Here is a 22,663-nt window from a genome sequence, read left to right as displayed (position 1 = left end):
ATGAACACTGAACAGTGTCTAATACAAATATTGTATTCTTGACAAAAAAAGATCCCAGAACATCTTGGGCCATTTCTTATACATAAGGGATATCATCTAAATTTTGCAGCTTCATGTCCCATGAAAACAATGTTTATAATGACAAAGAAAGGTGAAAAAGCAAGGGCAATATTAATAAATAAATCAGGACTTGAAAAAATATCTTGGTAGAGTGGCTGGTGGGTTGATTTTGGAAACATGAAGGAAGTGATTGTAGAGTGTTAATAGTTTCTGAGCAGTGAGAGAAATTTAAAAATGGAAATAAGAGAAATACGAGAAATAATAATAAATAATAAATAAGAGAAATTCAGGGGAAGATGTAGGGTATAGAGGAGTTGCCACATTTTTTTTGTGGAGATTTGCATGTTTCTTAGTGCTGAGCTAGTTCATTTCATGAACCATCATTTTCAAACTGTAGTGAAATAATGAAAATAAGCAATAAATAAGTAAAAATCCAGGTTCTGCTGCTGACCCACCATGTAGCTCTGGGTGAGCCCCAGCAGGTGTGTTCCCCTCTGGGCTGGGCAAAGCAGAGTCTCGCAAAAGATACCCTTCACTATTCACATACTGATTTATTTAGAGCTACGTATTCTGGCTTAATAGCAGTTTTCTGTTTGTATCCCAAGTGGTCACCGTATTTATTAGCCTAGAGGAATGTGCCAGGTACTTATATTTGCTGAAGGTAAATATTAGCATTAAAGATGGTTGGATGGACGGGGGAAAAGCCATCCATCTGATTTGAATGATGGCCTTATTTGTTCAGTTGTACTCTCATTTCACAGATACCACATCTCGCATGTTGAAGCTGGAGCTTCTGATATCAAGATAGATCTGTCAGTCAGCTGCAAAACTGATTACCAAGGTTATTTTTTAGATAGCAGTCCTTAACACTTTATTCCTTATACAACTTCTTTCCAGTCTTAATCTCTGGTCTTAGAAAAAATGTGTCAAGAAGCCAACCCCATTTGATGAGAAGGGTTTGAGTATGTCGACCTGCAAAGAGACCTCTCGAACAAAACAGGTTGTCAGTCATGATGAGGAATTACTTTGAGAGCCTTAGCCTTGTCTTGTCAAAATACATTGTGTAAGAGCCTGACATGGTTGCAGGAGCCTTTCAGCCCTGTTCTGAAGAACTCAAGTAATTACGTGGGCTGAGACACTGTAACTGCTAATTGGATTTGTAATAATGGAGCACTGAGTTGCACTTCTCAGGTGTCATCGAGACAAGAGGATTTTGTGCTCATATCTCTGCATGTCTCTGATTTGCGCTCTAATGCTATTAGGATCTTTTTGTTTATAATTGCCTTTTTTTTTAAATCTAGTTGTAAGACCTCTGGAATAAAATTTTAGCCTGGTGACACTTAACATAAGCAAACTTGGTGTCAAAAGTTGACTCCAGGTGATGAGGATGAAGGTCAGGAGTGGTAGTTATTCCAATGCTGTAGGCTTCCAGCTTGGGCAGGGTCCAAACCACGCTGGCCGAGAAGCATCTCCTGCTGCCTGACCTGAGGACGGGTACCAGTGATGGCATCACAAAACCACCTTCATCCCGCCTTGGCCATCAGATCTGGGCTTGGCCAAGACTGTCATGGCCCGAAGAGAGAAGAAGGATTGTCATGTAAAGGAGGGGACAAAGTGGCCATAACAAGCATTCACTTGAAACTCTGAGGTCAGCAGGCTGCTGCTGCAGGTTTGAGGAAAGCAGCTTGTGGATGATGCACCCTTCACACCAAAACAAGCTTTTTAATGTGGATGGTAATGGCTGCCTCCTTTTTTGAAGCAGTTATCGAGTACCTTTGATACTATAAGGAAAATGTATTGTTGAGGCCAGTGAGAAATCATACTCTAAAGTGAGTTACATTTCAAAGCATCAGACATTATAAATTATTTTTATGAATTTTTTCTCCATGCCTTGAAGAATCTTTAATTAAGAATTTAGCTAACAGAAGACTTAAGGATCCCCCAAATATTGATGCTTTCAATACTCAATGTTTAGAAAATATGTGAGAGAATCCAGTGTTTCCTACACAGTAATATGCATGTGATCATAATAATCAGCGCTGATGAAAAGTACAGGAGCCTTTGCAAAAATACCATTTTTTTCAATTAAAAATTGAGAGTTTTAATTTAATGGTAATACAAAAAAAAAAATAGATTATGTACTGATTTGGGAAAAGACGTGGTGATACAGACAACTACAAGTGAGTGAAAGAAGAGAGCTTCTTGGTCACCTCTGCTCATGGTATGTTCCACCCACTTGGACGTCCAAGGGTAAATGTAAAGAGGGAAAAGTTTATTGAATTTACATTCTGAGTTATATGTATTTAAAACTTATAGGGTTTTCAAACTATGGGCCCAACTTACAGCCTTGGCACCAGTTAGAGTCTGTATTGTGCTTACAAGGGAAGGTAAATATATGAGAATAGTCCACTAGAAAGAAGATTCAGCCACTTTTTCCTAAAACCACCGTTCTGAGCTGGCTTGGATACCAGGTGCTGCTGCTTTTCAGATATTGGGTCAAGATTACACCTCTGTCTTTTTCTTTTTTTGCATCTTGCATTGCAACCACAGGTGTCAGCAGACTCGAGCTCCTCCATGAACTCCAACACGCCGCTGGTGAGGATAACGACTCGTCTCTCCTCCGCTGCCGATGCCCCGATGCTGGCAGGAGTCTCGGAATATGAACTGCCCGAAGACCCCAAATGGGAGTTTCAAAGAGATAAGTACGTAGCCTATTTCTCTTAACGCTACCTACACATTTGAAAAACATGACACAGCACGAGAGGAAACATCTTTCCCGATGTCTCCCGGGGTTTCTTTAGTTAAAAGAAAATCTCAGCTGAACCTCCTCTGAAGATCACAATCTAATTAATTATCTAAATTCAGTCTTCTTTTGGATAGAAACTGAATTTCTTCTGCCTGCATCATTCTGATTTTTATTTTCAGATTTCTGGTATGTTTTCAGATAGACTGTTGAAATGTAACTCCTCTATTATGAAAGGAGTGAATCTGAAATGTTATTTCAAAATACCTATTATTTAGATGGGACAAGATGTCCACATACCCTGGTTGAAGGGCAGTCGAGATTTCCCCGTGGAATACCTTTGTACATTAAGCCATGATGCTTAGTTGAAATATTAAACTTAATTTTTTAATATTTATAAAATATGTATTAAAATATAATGTGAGAGAAAGATAAAATCTAGAATATGGTATTAGACAGCCTTTTCTTTCTGTCAGGATATTCTGGGTAGGATTTTGTGTTGATTTTTTAATGATAGTGTGTACATACATATACAACTTCTGGGGCTTAAAAGTATTAGGTATTTGATATATGCAAATTCATGTGGCTACGTAATATTTTCTTCAAAGCCTGTTGACTAACATGCAAAATGAGCTGCTGAATAATCTAATTAAAGCTGTAACCATATTTTTTAATATAAAAAAAGACACGTGAAAGATAATATTGACACAGGTAGAACTATGATATATATTAAAGTTAGTACCAACTTTAGGAAGTCTGTAGGTGGCTTTGAGAAAACAGCACCTTTTGTCGTGAACAGTTCTCTTTCAAAGTTCAGCGTTGTAACTTTTGGATGGAAGAGCTATAATTTCGAACCTTCTGACAACTGTTCCGGAAATTATTTTAATGATGTAGCTGAAAAGTAGCATAAAATGCTGTAGTTGCCACCTGCAGTATTCTGGTCAACAGTGGGGGCCTGTATATGTGCTTCTGTCAGCCCCTGCCCTGGGGGAATACACTAAATGCAGAAAATTTTAGAGTGCTAAACATTTTAAACCAGCATTCAGCACAAATGTAGGTGGAGCAGATTTGCAATGAAAGGAGGCTATTTAGAGGCGGTTTATTAGGTTGGGGGGCAGGAGGAACACAATGAGGGGTTTGTTACTTTTAGTCCTAGCATGGCAATAGCACATAAATTAACCAGTTTCCAATGCAAATGTTTGTTCTCTGCCAAGATCCTAAATTCAATTTTAGTTCTGGAGAAAATGCAGCATGACCTCAGCATAGCATATACTGCCCTTCAGTCTTTGCACCTTTTAAAACTTGCGTTTGCTTTAGAAACCAATGCAAAAAAGCTTGAGGAATTCTCACCGAGGCAAAGATGGCATTTGACAAGGAGTCTGTGGGCTGCCCTTGGGAGGAGCCACCTCTCCCTTCTGTCTCGTGCCTAAGCAGATAAGCGGGGTTTTCAAACAACTTAGCCCTGGTCTAACACTCTTCTGTTGATGGTATGACAACCTCTCCATGTATTTCAGGGGGGAAGACAGGGGTCCATGCTTTTAAGAACAAGTCCCTATGTATATCATATCTGTGAATCCTGATTTTGACCATGGAAAGCCAGGACTTTAAGAACTCAGTTAAGAAAACGCTTATTGAAATCTCGCCTCTACACTGGATAACATTAGAAGTATTAAACCTGCCCAGCACCCCCCCTGGTTTCTGCCATGGCACTGCTCTGCAGTTAGATTATAATTTCTGTGAGTTATAGAATATGAACGTGGCCCTTAAGCACTTACACTGGAACCAAAAAGATTTAGCCCAGAGGCTTTGAAGTTTCTTTTTATTTTTTTATCTCATTACCCTCCTAAAGTTGAGATCGACATCTCTCTGTCTGTCTGTTACAGCTGAGCAGGTTTTGTTACCAGGTGTATGCTCCACAAAATGCTTTTTGCATAGCCCAGTTAATGACTGCTCTTTTTAAAAGGTTTCTTATGTTGATATGGTGATTATAATAGAGTTTCAGTTTCCCCCAGTCCCTGCTTCCAACTCTCAGAGCAGAGCCTGGGTGCTGCAGACAGGAGGCATCTTTTGTTACCCTCACACACGACATTTGTGGCAGCAAAGAGCCCGCAGCCAAGAAACAGCCTCTGTGCTGGACCCAGCTATGGGTAAATAAAGCGTTCTATCTTGCCCCTTAAGGGGTCAAAGTGCTGGGGGAACGCGGGGCATGTCAGAAGAGCAATCTGGCTGTGGGTGGGAAGACTGGGAAGAGGACGGCTGGTCAGAGATCTGCCAGGTGCTTTGTCCCTCGGAGATGCTGCCTTTGTCCCCGCCGGGCAGGGAGAGCATCACTGGGGAGGGAGAGCGAGCATCGTGTGCCCACACAGCCCCAGGACCTGCCGCAGAGCAGCCAGTGGCCATGGCAGCTGCTGGCAGCTGTTCCAGCTGCCTGAGCATCACTGGTGTCTTCATCCAGGCTTTATGCTGAGCCTTTGCCACATGCTTGTCACTGACCTCTTATCCTTGCCCCTTCTCTCACCTTCATCCTCACTCCTGTCTCCCAGAAGAAGGTGGTGGTTGTCTGGCCACCCATCAGCCACACAAAAGAGAAAGGAGTGTGATAATTTAATTACCCACAGCTGCACACAAGCACAGTGGCTACTGACTTGCTGTCTCTGTCTTGCCTAATTTCTTTGGTGCAGGAAAGATCGTCAAGCAAATGTACAGGAAGTAAGAATATTAATTTTGAGTTAAAATTAAGCCGCCTGAGAGGATGTTTGATTTTCCTTTCTGTCTGCATTGTGCTGTTACATCACAGGAGTTAGTAATACGGCGTATTTCACAAAGATGGACCCCAATATGTTACAATTACACAAAAATTTACAAATGGTTTAATGAGCTATCAGGTTTTAGTAACCTTTTAATAAATGCTCTGTGTTCCCTCCACCTGCTGTATGGACAACATTCAGATGATAGTTGATAGTTTGTGGTTGCACAGATACAGTGATTTTAAATTGGGTCCACATTTTTGAAACACCCTGTATTTAAAACATCCCTCTGCTCTTAATGCTTCCCTTTACCACACAAATCATCATCAGCCTGAAAGCAACCACAGGACATTGCACACAAACCAATTTTTCCTTCCTCTCCTTGCAGCCAATGTGAAAAAGGTGACAACCGCCCATGTTACAGTGACAGGAGAAGTTTGTGTGTTGCTGGCTGCTCCTGAATTTCAGCTGCAGGCTGATGCTTTTTGAAAGCTCTGCCCCTCTGTGCTGTGTCTTGCTGCTAGCCATCGAGTACAGCCTGTTAATGCAAGGAGAGGGAGTTTAAAAACTGGGTTTAGCAGCTGATGTGCCCATATGAGATGCTCGATGTACTGTCCCTAAGAAAACACTCTGCGGTGCACACGAAAACCAATGTGCACCCAGGGTCTCATTAATTCCATATGATAAATGCTTCATGCTGCAGCAAGTTGTTGAAAGCATTTTATATTTAGCCGTGGAATTTCACTGCCTGCATCCCTTCGCCAGATGCCGTGTGTTAATCTCCTGTTTGCACCCTTAGGCTGACGCTGGGTAAACCCCTGGGAGAAGGTTGCTTTGGGCAAGTCGTCATGGCCGAAGCGGTGGGGATTGACAAAGACAGGCCCAAAGAAGCGGTGACTGTGGCAGTGAAGATGTTGAAAGGTAAGAAAATGGGCTGGTCAGGGAATGGGATGGGCGATGTGGCAGTTCTCATCCACAAAACGTTTCTTTTGTGGCATCTGAACTCTGTCATCATAGAGGGGGGTCAAAGAGCACATAGCTGACCTCAGCCTTCAGCAGTTTGGGGTGTAAATCTGCGCCCTTGACAGCCTGTTTATCTTGGGCAGCGAGTATTTAGGAGCCAGGAGATGTATTACCATCGTGTGGGTCTCTCTGCTTTTAGTTCAGTTCACGTCAGACGCTGTCCATGTGTAGATCCCAGCCCATTCAGTCCAGGTGGCTGGTGCCTATTTATTTTGAGTTTAATTGTAAGGTTAGTTTGCAGAAAGGGCATAGTTTTTGGAGATTTGATAACTAAGGACAGCAATTTTATGTCTGATATTACTGTGTTGCCTCTTAACATGTAACACTGAAGAGGTTGTCAGTCCAACGAGGAGGTTGAGACTATTTTTTGTTAGGACATAACATATGACCTTCTGTAATGTGTACACTGGAAAACAAGTCCCATATTCTGCATATTGAAGCATGTATTTTACACCAACTGCTGTGATTTAGTGGAGTTTGTGCTGGCATACTAGAAAATATGAACTGAACTTGTGTCTTGTACAGATGATGCCACAGAAAAAGATCTATCTGACCTGGTGTCAGAGATGGAGATGATGAAGATGATTGGGAAGCATAAAAATATCATCAATCTCCTTGGAGCCTGTACCCAGGATGGTGAGTAACGAAAATAAAGTAACTCAGGACTTTCCAACAGGTCTACGGAAGTCTCATTAATCATAATTTTTCAAGGCTTTTTAAGGAAATGGTCATGCTGTGATGGGATTTTTAGATATTTCCCCAGCTTAGCAGCAATATTTTTACTTCTGTGTCTCATTATACTTGCAGCTTTAATATGAGAAAGGGTACTATATCATATGAAAACTCTCTAATCCCTTGCTGTAGGGGAAAAAATGACATTTTACGGAGGCTTTACCTATGCCTGTTGTTCTGAATTGTCAGCCCTGCTTTAGTGGAACTTGTATCCCACGAATGTGAAATGAGCACTTTAACTCTCTAAAGACCACAGAGTTTTTATTAAAAGCTAATTTCGTCACGTAAAGTGATGCGGAATGGCATAAAATTGTGGAAATTAAAAAAATTTTAAGTGCTTTCACCTTGTTTGAGATCTCATCGTATTGTTTGATTGGAAATCCTTGCTTTTCAGTACATGATATGGTCTGGAAGGAGTAGGCAATGGGTCGGGGTTTAAGCACTTTCAGCTACTAATTGTAGCTCTGCCACTATCCTGCCATGGAGCTTTGGGCCAGTTACCTTGCCAAGTCCAGACCTCCTTTCTTTCAATTTATGCTTTCACAGTTAAACATTTATCGATTCAGCTCATTTGTTGTAGATCACTAAGTGCTTCCTTACATAAAAACATGTTACCCTTTGACCTGACTCCAGTTTTCACCCGGTTTATCCCAAGGTCCGTTGTACGTGATAGTAGAATATGCTTCCAAAGGGAACCTGCGTGAGTACCTGAGAGCCCGCCGCCCCCCGGGGATGGAGTATTCGTTTGATATTAACAGGGTACCAGAAGAACAGATGACGTTCAAGGACTTAGTGTCGTGCACATACCAGTTGGCAAGAGGGATGGAGTACCTGGCTTCACAAAAAGTAGGTAGAACTCAGCAAATACTGCACAAAGCACCTGGTGTGTATTTGTTCAGCACTTCTTTAGTTTAGTTTTTCTTAACGTCTTGTTTGCGTTCAAGAATTTGCTGGGAAAAGGACTTTTCTCAAACAAATTGCATAATCCAAGCTTTTGGAGATCAGTGGGAAAATTAATATACTGAAAGTTTTTAATCTCTGTTTAATGTCATTGCTAAAATGAGGTCCAGAATGGATTGTTTAAAGTAAATACATGCACTTTGAATTCATAAGCACAGGTGGTCACTTGATTACACAAGTCACATTACTCCCCGTGAGACAGCAGGCACCACTTGCCTTCTGTTTCCAGTCAAATCGACCAAATCAGCTCACACAGTAATGTAAAATAAATTAACTCCGTTAGTGAAAGGATTTATAGAATTATAACAGGCAGAGCTGAGAAGACCACAAGATGCCAGGGCAAAAATTGTGAACAGAAGAGGCAAAAATAAATCGAGTGAATTAGTCACTTAAATTATGTGCTTCGCTTGAAATTGGTGTTTGTCAGGAGTGCAAGCTTGTTGAAAGAATTTATTTATCCTGTCATGTCCATAGACACTTATTTCTTCAAATTTTCCTCAAACTTTTCTTTAAACCAGTAATTTGATGAAATTATAATTATGAAACCTTAAATAGCCCTGGAAAAGTAACTCTGTGAACATATTGTGGCTTGGTGGACAAGAAATCAATGAAAACCTCGTGTGGTGTTTGTACCCAATGTCTACAGCAGAGCACCAGATTTTTTTGATAAGTGCTTCCTGCAAGTTATGGGGAGGTTTTTGGGATTTGTACCGATTTCCAGCCATGTCCACTCCAGGTATTTTTTAAGCAAAACCAGAGCTGAGTTTTGGAGGAACCGAGGTCTAATTTTGCTTTTCTCCTTTTGTTTCAAAATAGTAATTCTCAGCACAGTAGGGTGACAGGCACAACATCAAGACAAAGTCTTCTAATGGAGCAAGCTTGAGTATTGTATTAGGTAAAGCACGTTAGGGCATCCCTTCCTAAGATAAATGAAACATTTGGCTGGCAAAGAGCTGTGCCTCAAGAAAATCAAACTGTTGGGAAAGGAAAAACAATACGTCTTTTGACTGACAAATCTTGCTCTCAAGCATCTGCCTGGGAAGCTCTGAAGTGCTGTTGTAGGACACTGCCAAGGTGTGTCCTCGCACAGATGCACATGGCAGGACCATCCCATCCTTGATCCAGTTCATTTGCCAAAACACTTGGTCAGCGCCGCGCCGAACTTGGCTGAATGTGCGACATTGCACAAGGCAGAGAACGGGGGGAAAACAAAGGCGATCCATAGTAAAACTGCGCATTCCAGTTCTTCAGATATCCCACCATTTTTGTTTGTATTTCATTAGTGCTTTTCCCCTTAGGGATCCATTTGTTGAGCGGGAATAAGAAGAGAGCTGGTCTTCTCACGGTATTTCCATCATGCAGGAACTGTGAGAAGACCAGTGTTCTTGTTATTTCAATCCAACAAATGGCTCACTGAGACCTCAAAAAAGAAAAAGAAAAGGAAGGAAGGTTTTTGGGTGCCAACTTTTTGCCTGGCAAGCAGTTGTATGTTGGAAATGGGATGTTGTTTCTAAGTTAGATTAATACTTTTAAAAATTCTGTTGACATGTCCTCTCCATCATTCCAGTGCTGCACAGAAACGACAGGGTAGCTCTAGATACAGGGGCTGGCCCAGATCATTGCAAAGAAGCAGCAAATCATTAAGACCAGAGGGTTAGCTATAAAACATGTCAGTGATGGGAATCAATAATGGCACCATTTTGAAGATAGGAAGAGTCTCAGCTGTAAATCAGTAGGATGTGAGAAAGCAGAAATATACTGACAGAAGGTACTAGGGTTTGAATCATTTGGTGTGTTCATGCAGAGGTGCTCCACACCATTTGAGGTGCTCTGTGGTACCTGCAGGCTGATGCTCAGGAAAGGCACTGGGTAGCTGTGGGTCCTGTGTTGTCCCTGGATATCACAGGCTGTCTCAGATGAGAGCACTTCTATTTGGGCAACTGAATCGGGTTCCTTGTGTCTCAGAGGATGTTCTTGTTTGAGAACAGGGACGGGGAAGCAGGAGGGCTGACCTGTCTTGTTTCTGCTACCACAGCATTGCTGGTGTTGAGTTAGAAGACTGATTTGATGCTGAAAGCACGGAGTGTTGTCTGGTCCTGTGCACACAAGGCGTTGCTGGAGCAGGTTTTTGCTGGTAGCTCCCCATGGCTAACCCAGTGAGGAGCAGAAGCTTTGTAGACTCATTTTACCCATGCAGGATAAGAGGTCTCAGGAAATTGCTGGGCAAGTTATAATGCAAGAACGAACTTGACTGTTGTGCAAGTGTAGTGGTTCAGTCCAGCATGTCTATGCACATGTTGAAATAAAGGGGACAACATAATAATCCAAAATTGAGGAAGGGAAAAAAAAAAAAAAATAAAAATGATATTTAACTTGAAAAGAAGTAGAATATCCTGGGAAAACTCCAAATGCAATGTTTCTTACCATGCCCCTGCTGGCACCTTGTATCAACACTAATAAGGCTGCTTAAGCACAGGAATAATATCCAGAGCAGTGACAACATCCTTTCAGTGTCAAGAATCAGCTGCAAGTATTCAGAATAACGCTGACCTGAAGGAAAAAAACTCTGAGGAGAAAGCACATTAAGTATCAAAGCTGTTTCAAAGGCAAACAGCCCAGCCTTGATTGTTTTGTTTTAATTAAATTGTTACAGTCTCATGGTTGAAGAAAGTACACACACCCTAGACATCTAGTTTAAAATTATATACTGTGGCTGTATCTCATATTAAGATCTTTTACATTAAAAACAGTTGCACTGATCCAGACTGTCAGGTTTTAATTCTGATGAGACGAGATAATTTAAAAGAAGCAATGTAATAAAATGCTCATTAACAGTATTTGCAATGGACGTGCCGCAGTACCTGTACCTGGGCACGTGTAATGGAGAGTGAATCACAGACGGCTTTGCGCAGTTCGGGTCACCACCCAAGTTTTCAGCCTTAGCAAAACAAAAGTCTTAAATAAGCCAGGCTTTTCTAAGACGCTTCTGGGGCGCTTGTTCAACTTGGAAACAGCAGCTTAGGGGGTGGGTTGCAGTAGTTAACACAGTCATATTTTGCAGGATTGTAGTAAATGTGTGGCTTTCCCATCTTGTAATTTAGGTTAAAATCTGTAAAGGAGACTTAGTTAATGGCATAGAAGTAATTTCACTTTTACAGCAGTTTATATCAGTGGGCCTTTTTTTCTTTTCTTTCCAGTGCATCCATCGAGATTTGGCTGCAAGAAATGTTTTGGTAACTGAAAATAACGTCATGAAAATAGCAGACTTTGGTTTAGCCAGAGACATCAACAATATAGATTATTACAAAAAGACTACTAATGTAAGTGGATGGTTTTCTTATCTCTGGGAAACAAGTGTTTCTTTCAAGGATACACTTCAAAACTGTGGTTATAAACTTAATGGGCTTCTTGTACATCAGCCTCACTTTTCATTGCAGACAGAAAACAGGGATCAAAGACATAAGGATTTCTGTCCTCTCTTATAGTGACAATTATTTAAAAAGATAACCAAAGAGGCTGTGTATTGTATGATTCATTAGAAATGCTGAAATACAAAAATTGGTTTTTGTGTTTCCCTGGCTCCAGTCACTTGATACAAGTGCAAATATTCCTGTTGATTCCAGGTCATTTTGGACCAAGCCTAAGATCTTGAAAAACACTGTATAAACAATGCTAGCAATAACCATAATAAAAATCCTATTTATGTGTGGCCATGCAACATACAACTTCATGCCTTTTGCCTGTACTTAGCTTGTAATGTACAAGTTATGGCAATAGTATCAAAGTAGGGCTAGGGGTTGAGAACATCGATTTTTTTACTCCACACTTTATCACTGTTTTGCTGTTTAACCTGTACCCAATCAAGAAGATAAAACATTTCAGATACAGTTATTGATGCCTAGTTTGAACAGCTTACACCTACTTCTCAGGACATCTCTTAAGATCCTGAAGAGCTACACTTGGGTTTTGATGGCAGCTTTGCAGAACTCATTCAGTTCTACAGACTTTAATATTTTTTATAAATATTATTTATTATTATGCATCATGTCGTGTGGCTTATCTATGAAAACATGCACTAAGTGATTAGTGGTATTTTAATGGTAACATCTGCCTACTTCCAAGAGACAGAGCAACCAGGTGTGGGTACGTCAGCACTGGAGGGAATGGAACCTTCATATCAGATTTAGTGTGATTCTTGGGCTCTGCGCAGACTTTGTGTGCAAAGCAACAGGCAGTTGTGACTGGGAGTTTTGGGTCACTGCAAAAGGTGGACCAGGAAAAAATTCATTGGCTTGCTGATCAACTTATTTCTTCTTAATTTTCATCTGCTTCTTCTAGCAAGCAGTTTGGTAACTTTTTGGGAGCCCTCAATGCATTTAATTTTGTCTTCAGTGTTTATATCCAGTTTTCTTAACAGTCTCCCTACTTTAGCCCATTTTACTATTTTTTCCCTGAAAGTTTTAAAGGTCAGTTATGTGCTGGTTTGCATTAGAAGACTGTTCTTGGAGAATTAATTAACCTTTTTAAAAAAAATGGTGTTGAAATGGTCCTGTAAATAGCTGCCATTGTAATTTTTCTTCCCTTCCCCTCCCCAACTTACAGGGACGGCTTCCAGTGAAGTGGATGGCTCCAGAAGCTCTGTTTGACAGAGTTTACACACATCAAAGTGATGTGTAAGTGGCCTTATTTCAATGGGTTTGGGTTGGGGGTGGGAAGGAGGGTTGTTTTGGTTTTTATTTGTTAAAGTTTGGGATATTTTAAATGTATTTTCCTGTTGTCCTTTACCTTTAAGTGTTCTCATTCTGTTTCACGTATTAATAGACGGAACAGGACTTGCCCTTAGAAAGTGAGGATTTTATGGTAGACTGCTAACCAGTGCTCTGTTACTAATCTGCCCGGCTTCAAAGCACATGAAAGGTGGAAAATGCGAACCTCCTTCTGTCAGTGCGGAAGTTTCCCCCCTTGAACTTATTTACGGATGTGCAGCTACAAAGAGTCTATCTAATTTGCTTGGCTTTTGACATACTCTGGACTTCCTTCAGGTTTAAAAAAAGAAAAGAGAGAGAGAGAAAGAAAGAAAAGAAAGTTGCTGAAAACTTCTTATAAAAAATTCGTGCTAAGATTAGGTATAATAAAACACAGGCTGGATATACTGGAGGAGTTTTCTCTGATTTTTAGAAGCTTCATTGCTTCCCAGCAGTACTTCACATGTAGTAGGAAATCATTGGACTAACACTTCAAAATCTTTTAATGTGTGCACAGACCTGCTGGCTGATGCAACCGCTCAGGATTTATTCTGCTTCCTATTACAGTTTCCTGGGCCCGTCTACTATACTTGTGTGCGTTGTGCTTGAAGTAGATGTGTATTTTTTTATGCAGTGCAGATGAATATCTTATGTTTTTTTATTTCTTCAAGAGAAGCTGTTAACCACAAAGGGCTGGATGCTTCCCAGCACAGGTGTAAAAGGTCATGTGTGTCAGTGCAGGGTTAAAAAGAGAAAGAGAAGGGTGGAGAAAATAAGAGGCATCTCCCCTTTCTTTAACCTGCGTGCACTTCCTGAGCTGCTTTCTCCTTAATAAAAGCATTTTACTGAGGCTTTCCTGCAATCTTTGCATTATTTACAAAAGAAAATAAATGCACAGGTTTAGGGCAGATCAAGCTTTTGTTTTAAAATAACATATTGGCAAAATATTTAAGTGAATGTGAAGCAGACTGCTTCACTGGTTCAGGACTGAAAGTCAGTCTGAGCTCCTCAGCAGCCACCGGGCACAAGGATTTCAAGTGCTGGAAACTGGAGGCTCTTGGCCCCATGGTGGCTTTGAAGATGGCTAAAGATAATATTATTGTAAGTTTGTGCAAACAGTTTACTAAAATATACTACAGCAAAACTGGGAGAGCTGCAGAGCAGCTCAGGAGCTGGTGCAAGCTCTGAGCTGTTACCCACCTGGCAAAGCCGCCAACCAAAGAGCCCTGGGTTGCCAGCAAGGCGTGATGTGGCAAGCAGGCAGGAAAATTGGCTTAAAATAATCCTCCTTCGTCTCCTAACAAAAATATATTTAAAAATAAAAGAGCAGAAAGATGCAAAATATTTTTGTTTTGAACAGCCTGCTTTTGTCACAATGTCCTGCCATATAATTTGAAACCAGCTGAGCTGTGAGTGTTCTGTACAGAATTAAGCTGTGAAGACGCAATTCTTTGCAGTAGCCTTGGAAACTTGGGTGCTTGCAGCACACCAGACAAGGCAAAGAGCATGTTAGAGAAGATGCTCAGGTCAGTCCCTATTCTATATGCTGCCTATGCACCTGATGCACTTCACGGAATGATATAGAATCACAGAATTGTTTTGGTTGGAAAAGACCTTAAGATCATCGAGTCCAACTGTTAACCCAACACTGCCAAGCCCACGTCTAAAACATGTCCCTAAGAATTTAATCTTTTAAACCCCTCCAGGGATGGTGACTCCACCACTGCCCTGGGCAGCCTGTTCCAATGCCTGACAACCCTTTCCGGGAAGAATTTTTTCCTGATATCCTATCTAAACCATGTCCTGCTCAAGGCCGTCAAGAGTTGAGCAGATGCTGATTTAAGCATCTCCTGAGTGGGATTGGCAGTCACTGCATCTGTCACAGACTCATCTGTGTTTTCAGCAGCAAGGCAGATCTTCTAATGCAGTTTTCTCTTTGATTTGTAGTTGGTCGTTTGGTGTGTTAATGTGGGAGATCTTCACCTTAGGAGGATCGCCCTACCCAGGAATCCCAGTGGAGGAACTTTTTAAGCTGCTTAAAGAAGGGCACCGAATGGATAAACCTGCCAACTGCACCAATGAACTGTAAGAACACTTACTTTGCTGTACCAGGACTGAGGGGTATAAACTGTACTGAATTCACATGGTTAATGCTACTCCCAGCAGATTCAAACATTTTCAGAATTGCCTCAATCTAAAATTGTGGAGATGTGTGTGTGTAGATATGTAAAGAAAAGGTATGACAGGGTCTTTGGGAAATATTTGACAGACGTTACTTCTTTACACGTCCTGCTGTGATACCATTCAAAAAAAAGAGATGAGATCACCTACAGCCAGTGTTTGTCAGTGTTTTTACACTTGTATTTGTTTTATTTTAATCATCTCGTTACATGAAAATTCTTAAATGGCACAAAAAACACTGATCATATGTAAGGCACATCAGACTGGTGTTGTGCACAACAAAATACATTTGGGAACTTGTGCAGTAACACAACATTATCCCCTGGTGATAAAGGGGGAGTGTTTTCTCTTTCTGATATTTCAGTATAGCCCTTGACTATTTTTACATTTTTCCTACCCATTTTAATTTCTTCACTTCACAAAGACTGCAGTCCTTAATGTGCAAAAATATTTACCCGTGTGTAATTTAATACCATTGAAATTCCTGGGACAGAAGGCTGCAGAATTAGGTCCACAAAAGGGTAATTTAAACACTAGGCAAGAGAGAGAGAGGAGTGGAAATTCACTTTTGAGAGAAGTGAGAGTATTGTGCAATTTTGGCAAAGCCAGTGGTCCATGTGTAGGGCTGTGGGCGCTCGCTGCTTTACTTGTGATGAAGAACATTGTGTATGAAAAGGTTCACAAGGAGGACGCGTGATTTTAATTAAGCTAAGAAAATGTGCATTTCTTACAGCTATATGATGATGAGAGATTGCTGGCATGCTGTGCCTTCACAGAGACCGACTTTTAAACAGTTGGTAGAAGACTTGGATCGGATTCTCACTCTCACAACTAATGAGGTAGGTAAATTGTTTCCCTCCATAAGCTGCCGATCAGGACAAATAGTCCAGGAGACAGATGGAATTTATTCAATGATGCAATCCTGCTCAAGTTCTCTCTGTCGTTGTCCTCTGAGGTTACACGCAGCTCAACTATGTATCCTATGAAATCCTCAGTTTCTTGCCATTATGCCTTGATTTATGTAACTAAACAGAAACACATTTTTAAATTGGTTTTGTTTATTGCTCATTGCATCTTTTGATGTTTTTATCTTTGTATCGAAGGACTACATGTGGCAGGTTGGGAGGCGATGTTTATGTTTCAACATGAGTTTCGCGTGAAAGGAGAGATGTAGAGTTCATGGTGTTTCTAATTTATCGACTCAGTTTGATTCCCAGGCATGATATCTAGGTCAGAAGAGGAGAAACTGTCAATGGTAGATTTCAGATTATCTGTCTGAGAGTGAATTAGGTTCACTGAAACAGCTCTCTGTGGAGGGAACGAGGACCCACGGGGAATGTGCGAACAGCCATCCAATTATCCAAAGGTCCTGCCTAACACTGCTTCAGGTTGGCATATATGAATGCAAAAAGGTTTTATTTGAAGAGCATTCTTTCAGAGGTCTGAGATATTATTAGTTTTAGCAAGGAACACACTGATTAGAGTATTCACCCAGGAATCGGTCCTTTTATCGCTAAATCGCATGCACCTTTGAGGAAGATCACAGATGTTGGTAATGTTGATTCTTTTGGTGGAAACTTCTTTTGAGAGAAGATGTTTGGTGCCCCAGAAATCTTTTACAAATTCCTGTCATTTCTGAGAAATGAGATGTATGATGGGAGGAAAAAAAGAACAAAACCTTTACAGAGGAAAGTTGCAACGACTCATTTTGACCCTTTCAAAATAATCATAGCAAATGAGAAAAATTTATAGTACTTTTTTCAAGGGGGGAATAAGGTAGAAAAAAAAATATTTAGATTGCTTTATACTGGTCTTCAACATTACTTTCTAATTTTTCAGAACTGTTGGAGAAATAAAAAATGGATTATTAAGCAGCATTAGGAAAGCAGAGATGACAGGAGAACATGAGTAAAGAGATGCCATTTTTTATTGCCATCATTTGCCCAGCAGGTCCAGTTGAAAAAGATTTTTGGCTTCAGTAGCAGCCATAAACTCATCTGGATTCTGTTTTGTAAAGTTCACTCTGAGAAGTGGCACCTTCAGGGATGGCTCAGAGATGAGGCAGGAATCTGCGCTCCCTATGGATTCAGTAACACAGCTCTGCGCACTGTTACCATTTTCCCCTCATCCAGGACTAACAGCATCTTTTTTTTTGTATTTTTATTATTTCTTAATTTATATATGATTTCACAAGACGGGTTGGAGGTGGGCTGGCTGCCACGGCAGAGCGCTGGGTGGTTTGGACTGGATCCGCGTTTGCAAATTCAAGCGGGAGGTTCTGGGCTGCAATTCTGAGCCTGGGAAAGGATATTGCTTTCTTTCTTGTGTGCGCTTAACCGTCTTGCCTTCCCAATTCTGTACTGCTCGTGGACCTGGAATGATCTCAAAGGTAACCTGAAAAGGCCTTTAGGGTTATGTAAATTACTTTAGACTAGAATAATAGGAAAAAACGGCTGGAAAAAGCTCAGGAACACATCCAGTCCATCTCGTCGGCCTACGGCAGGATCCACTATACGTTTGTCATTCCTGACAGATGTTTATGTAACTTGTCCTTAAAGATCTCCACTGCTGTATTTCCACATCACCCCCTGACAGTGTATTGCTTTGTTTCATTAGCCTTACGCTCTTTAAAGTTTTTCCTAATCTCTAATCTTTCAACATAAGATATTGCTTTTGTCCTATTTACCCTGGACATAGAAAGCAAATTATTTCACTTGTCTTTGCAGCACATTTTATGTTCCTGAAAACTCGTCACGTTCTCACTCAGGGTCTCCTGAGAACTCCAGTGTGTCCCATTTTCTTCCATTGCCTGTGCTTTTGGGATCTCTGATTTTGTGTAATCCTCATGGTTTTCCTGCAGCGCAGGTCCTTTGTGCATCAGTCTGACAATACTTTTGCTTATCCTTTCCACAGTGGCACTTTCCCCCAAAAAAGGAAAATGTTGGTAATGGGGTCAGCCTGGTTTACCCAACAACTCAAAAAATCGCTAGGGCAGTCAATAATATCTTCTTCTGCCTTTGTGCAAGTAGTGATTTCTGCTGAAATGGTAATGTCTTGCGCTTCTCCATGCTGAACCATCGCTGTTGAGTTTCTCCGTTACTATTTGGGTTTTTTGGGTTGGTTTTGTTTTGGTTTTTCTTTTCCAAATGACGCTATTCCCCGTGTTTCCCAGCATAGTCTGCAATGTTTCCCCAATCCATGCGAATCAACCTCATGGTTGTGTCATTGTATCAAAATCAGGGACCATTGTGATATTGGAAACTTCTTATGCCCGTTGATGTGATTCTGCCCCTTGACATTGGATAAGGAAGCTGGAGAGGGGATAAGGATCCCACCTTAAACACTGAATTTGTAACTGAATTGCATCAAGCTTTTTGGTATGGTGAACCGTGCTTGATCTTACATTTCCCCCCTCTTTTAAAATGGTGACCATTTTTTAACTATAATATGGTAATGATTGAATTTCTGGCTAAAAATATGTTAACCAAGAGCTGAATTACCCCAAAACTAAGCACAGCAGCACAAAATACTGACTGAGGTGGAAGACTTGTCTTGTCAGTACGATCATAACTTGTGGTTTAGCAAATGAAGAGATCGCATTTAAATGAATGCAGCTGCCTTTAGAAGTTGAAAGAGAAGGAGCATTTCAAGGGGAAAAATAACTTTATTCTCCTGCCAAAACTGTTGTTTCTAGCAAAAAAAAAAAAAGCCTTAACCAAAAACTTCTATTCAGCAGATATTATTTCCTTTTTTAATGACTGCTTTGGTCATGGCTGCTCTGGGACACACACACATACACACACACATGAATCTAGTGCGTTTAATTTTGTTTCCCTTTCAGTTCTTTTTTGCACGTATGCCACTGCATGTTTAAACACAAATTTAATATTGCAGAGTATAAAACAGATATTCAAACTGACCAAAGGAATATGAAGTTGGAAGCATCTTTCCCTCTCCAAATCATTACCATGTGCTAAAGAAAAATGGTTCTATTTAAGATGAAATTTCATTTTTATCATTGCGAGTGAAAAGTCCTTGTTTGATGTGGTTGGCATGTTTGTTTCCACTGACGCGGCTAATGCTGCTGATGTTGGACTTCAGAAAAAGCCCCGTGTTATTAGTTTGGTTTTTCTTTCTCTATTCAAGCTCCTTGTTTTATGAGATATTTAAGCAGTTTTGAACGCAATTGTGTTACTGAAATGAATGTCATTTTTAAACTGTTCTTTTACCCATTTTATAATCAAGCCAAATCTGAGCAGGGGTAATGTGTTATTGTCGGGTTTAGTCACTGTCTAAAAATGCAATTTATTTCTTTTGTCATAGGAGTATCTGGACCTCAGTGGACCTCTTGAACAGTATTCACCCAGTTACCCTGACACGAGGAGCTCGTGTTCTTCAGGTGATGACTCTGTTTTTTCTCCCGATCCAATGCCTTATGAACCTTGTCTTCCCAAGTACCAACACATGAATGGAAGTGTTAAAACATGAAATCATACAGAGGAATAAAGAAACGAGAACATCAAGCTACCTACCATATACAAAACAAAATCTTTTCTCCGGGACCTTTATGTTTCTGCTTGTACATATGAAAAAAGGAAAAGAAAAAGAAAAAGAAAAGGAAAAAAAACTCTAAGGAGAGCAGTCAGAAACTACATAAAGAATATCCTGATTTGCAACTTAAAATATCCCCAACAAAGAAGAATGTTTATGAGCTGTGTCTAGATACCCATCGCTGTGGATTGTCTGGCTTCCTGTAAGCGGCAACAGACTTTGTTTGTACAATGGACCAGTTGGACTTGAGGCAACTCTGGGTCTGCCTTTCTTGTTTATTTTGTAATATTTGGAGAAAATATATGTTGGCACACACTTACAGAGCACAAATGCAGTATATAGGTGCTGGATGTATGTAAATATATTCAAAATATGTATAAATATATATTATATATATTTACAATGAATTATTTTTTGTATTGATTTAAAAATGGATGTCCCGATCCACCTAGCAAATTAGTCTCTTTTTTAACAGCTATTTGCTAAATGCTGTTCTTACACAGAATTTCTTAATTTTCACCATCCAAAGGTGGAAAATACTTTGCTTTCAGGGAAAATGGTATATCATTAATTTATTAACTAATTGGTAATGTACAAAACAGTTAATCGTTTATAGGGTTGTTGTGTTTTTGTAATTTAAATGGCATTTCTATGCAGGCAGCACAGAGAACTAGTAGATATATTGCTCAGACTTTACTAGTTTTCAGATCTTTAAAAAAAAAATAAATATTTACAGTATATAACTAATTTGGGGGAATTAAACTTTTGATTTATTTGTGTTTAAAAAACTGTGGTGTCAGATGATTATTCTTATCCAAACCAAATCCTTTAACAAGAACGGCTTTTATTCTCAATACCTGTCACTTTAACAATCCAACTCTTCTCTTTAGCAGTGTTTCCCTTGGCCAAAAAGCATAATCATTCCATGTAAAAAAAGAAAACAAAGAAAATATTGAAGAGGGTTCCTAAAGTAAGGAAAGACATTAATTTGTCTATAACCACAGCAGAACGTACTGCTCTAAAAGGAGCTGAGCTTCTACCCTGAGTTGTACATGCCTCAAATTAACTACAGTTCTCTTCCCCGACTTGGATAATCGGTTCCAGATCTTTTGGCCTGGATCCTTTTGCCTTTTAGACTATCCCTCTATTGTAACTTAAGTTAAAAAAAGAGGAGTTGTTTATAATGACAATTTGCCATAGGAATATCAGCATCTTTTTAAGGGATTAATTCATGCTGACTCCGGTATTTCCTTCGGATCCATTCCATAACAGTAGGTGTAGCACTGGCCTGTGCTAAAATATCACAGTTGTTTGTATCTTTTTTACTGAAGTCTCGTGGTTTTACTTGCAGAAAATTCACACTGATACGGCCATGCAATATGAATGCAAGTTACACTGTTTTATGTGGTGGTGTTTTGGTTTATTAAAAAAAAATTGGCTAAAAAGTTTTAAATTCTGTTAACTTTTGTACTGACAATAAAATGTTTCTACAGATATTAATGTTAAAATTACAAAATAAATGTCATGCAGCTTATTTTTCCTAATCCTTTGTGTCATACAAAATGGTTTCCTGACCATCAAGTGATGGAACACGTCCAGAAATGCTTCCTTTTGATCTTTTTGTAGATCCTATGTTACAAAGCAGTTCTTCCAGGAATGATACTTTTGCTTCTATCTTATAAAATGTCTACTCATGAATAACAGGGGTTATTTGGGTAAATGTATGTATAGTCCTTGGTGTTTGTGGAGTGGGACGTTATTTGCTGGAAAATGATGTGAAGTGCTCATAGTGTAGACATAAAATATATTCTCTTTTTATTTAGTCAGGCTGTATCTAATTAGTGAGGTTTCTTGTCCATATTAGAGAGGTTGGAGGACCATTTGCAATGAAGATATTTTTAAAAACCGCAACAGATGTAAAGTCACAAGAAAGAGTATAAAGGTTAGGAGGTTTCGTGTTTTGATTTGTTTGTTTGTAGGGTGTTTTTTTGTTTCGTTTTTAAGCTTGAAAACAGAAGGAAGGCACATGAAAATAGCTGGTGCTTGAGACAGAAATGGGAATTTTATGGTCACATTACTGTTACAGGTTGGCCAGGAAAGGGTATTGAGCCTGGTCTTCATCACATGCTTTGAAAGTGCTCCAGACACAGAACTATTCTTTGCTTTCGTCTTTTCAGCTTTGACCAGAAATCCCTCACCAATCCCAAGAAACCTTCTAAAAAGGTGCCTGTTAAAAACTGCTGTTTTCCAGCTAAGAATTATCTGATTAAAAAAATCCCACTGGTTTTACTGAAAAATAACAATTCCCTTTCCCCACGACATCTGTTAGCAGCAGTGTTAGCTACTGTCTGACAGAAACCACAATATTCTTAATGACACACGTCTGGTCTTAAAGTTCTCTTAAAGGCTATCAGAAGATCTTGAATCTTGCTCTGCTCATATTGAAATTAATTTAGAAGCATCTTTGATATCTTTTTAAAATAGAAATATGTAATCACTCAGAAACATGATGGAAAAGAGCTATTAAATAATGTAAACTTATTTGGTTACCCTGATTTTGTTCTAAATAGTTTATTTACCTTTCTGTTGCTCATTTTTAATTTAGCCCTGGAAGATTTAGGTTTACACCTTGGAGATAGACTGCAATTTCACAAATGTTAGCTGAAGTATATTATCTCCTTCTCCTAGTTTTATAGTGTAATCCCTGGGTTAAGCTTTTGTTCTTTCCTGCTGCCTGAATACTTTCTTCTCCATTGCCTGCTGCCTTATTTGCTCCTGGCTCTAAAACAAGGCACAGAAACGCTCTGTTTCTGGGGAAGAAACTGAGTATTTTCTGTGTGCGGAGCTGCAAGAGGAAATTAGACAGCAGAAAATAAAATCCAGCACTGAAATTTTTCTAAAGGAGATATATTCTTTATTGC

The 22,663-nt window shown here is 39.8% G+C and overlaps 1 protein-coding gene across 6 annotated transcripts in view; it reads left to right on the top strand.

The window, feature by feature from the left end:
- Nucleotides 1–19,930, top strand: part of FGFR2 (fibroblast growth factor receptor 2) — a gene marked incomplete at its 5' end in the record, with an annotated part of 79,628 nt that extends 59,698 nt beyond the window's left edge. For all 6 annotated transcript variants that reach the window (XM_080347888.1, XM_080347889.1, XM_080347892.1 and 3 more), the window contains 9 exons: nucleotides 2,611–2,762; nucleotides 6,350–6,471; nucleotides 7,099–7,209; nucleotides 7,961–8,151; nucleotides 11,463–11,585; nucleotides 12,868–12,938; nucleotides 14,958–15,095; nucleotides 15,925–16,030; nucleotides 19,515–19,930. In XM_080347888.1, coding sequence (XP_080204014.1) covers nucleotides 2,611–2,762; nucleotides 6,350–6,471; nucleotides 7,099–7,209; nucleotides 7,961–8,151; nucleotides 11,463–11,585; nucleotides 12,868–12,938; nucleotides 14,958–15,095; nucleotides 15,925–16,030; nucleotides 19,515–19,679 — 1,179 coding nt within the window. In that variant the 3' untranslated portion in view covers nucleotides 19,680–19,930. The remainder of the gene's footprint in view (nucleotides 1–2,610; nucleotides 2,763–6,349; nucleotides 6,472–7,098; nucleotides 7,210–7,960; nucleotides 8,152–11,462; nucleotides 11,586–12,867; nucleotides 12,939–14,957; nucleotides 15,096–15,924; nucleotides 16,031–19,514) is intronic.
- Between the last annotated feature and the right edge of the window lie 2,733 nt (nucleotides 19,931–22,663).

This window comes from Nesoenas mayeri, assembly GCF_963082525.1.
Source record: "Nesoenas mayeri genome assembly, chromosome: 7".
NCBI classification, from domain to species: domain Eukaryota; kingdom Metazoa; phylum Chordata; class Aves; order Columbiformes; family Columbidae; genus Nesoenas; species Nesoenas mayeri.
Note: the sequence above shows the minus strand (reverse complement) of the source record. Positions and strands in the feature narration are given on the sequence as shown.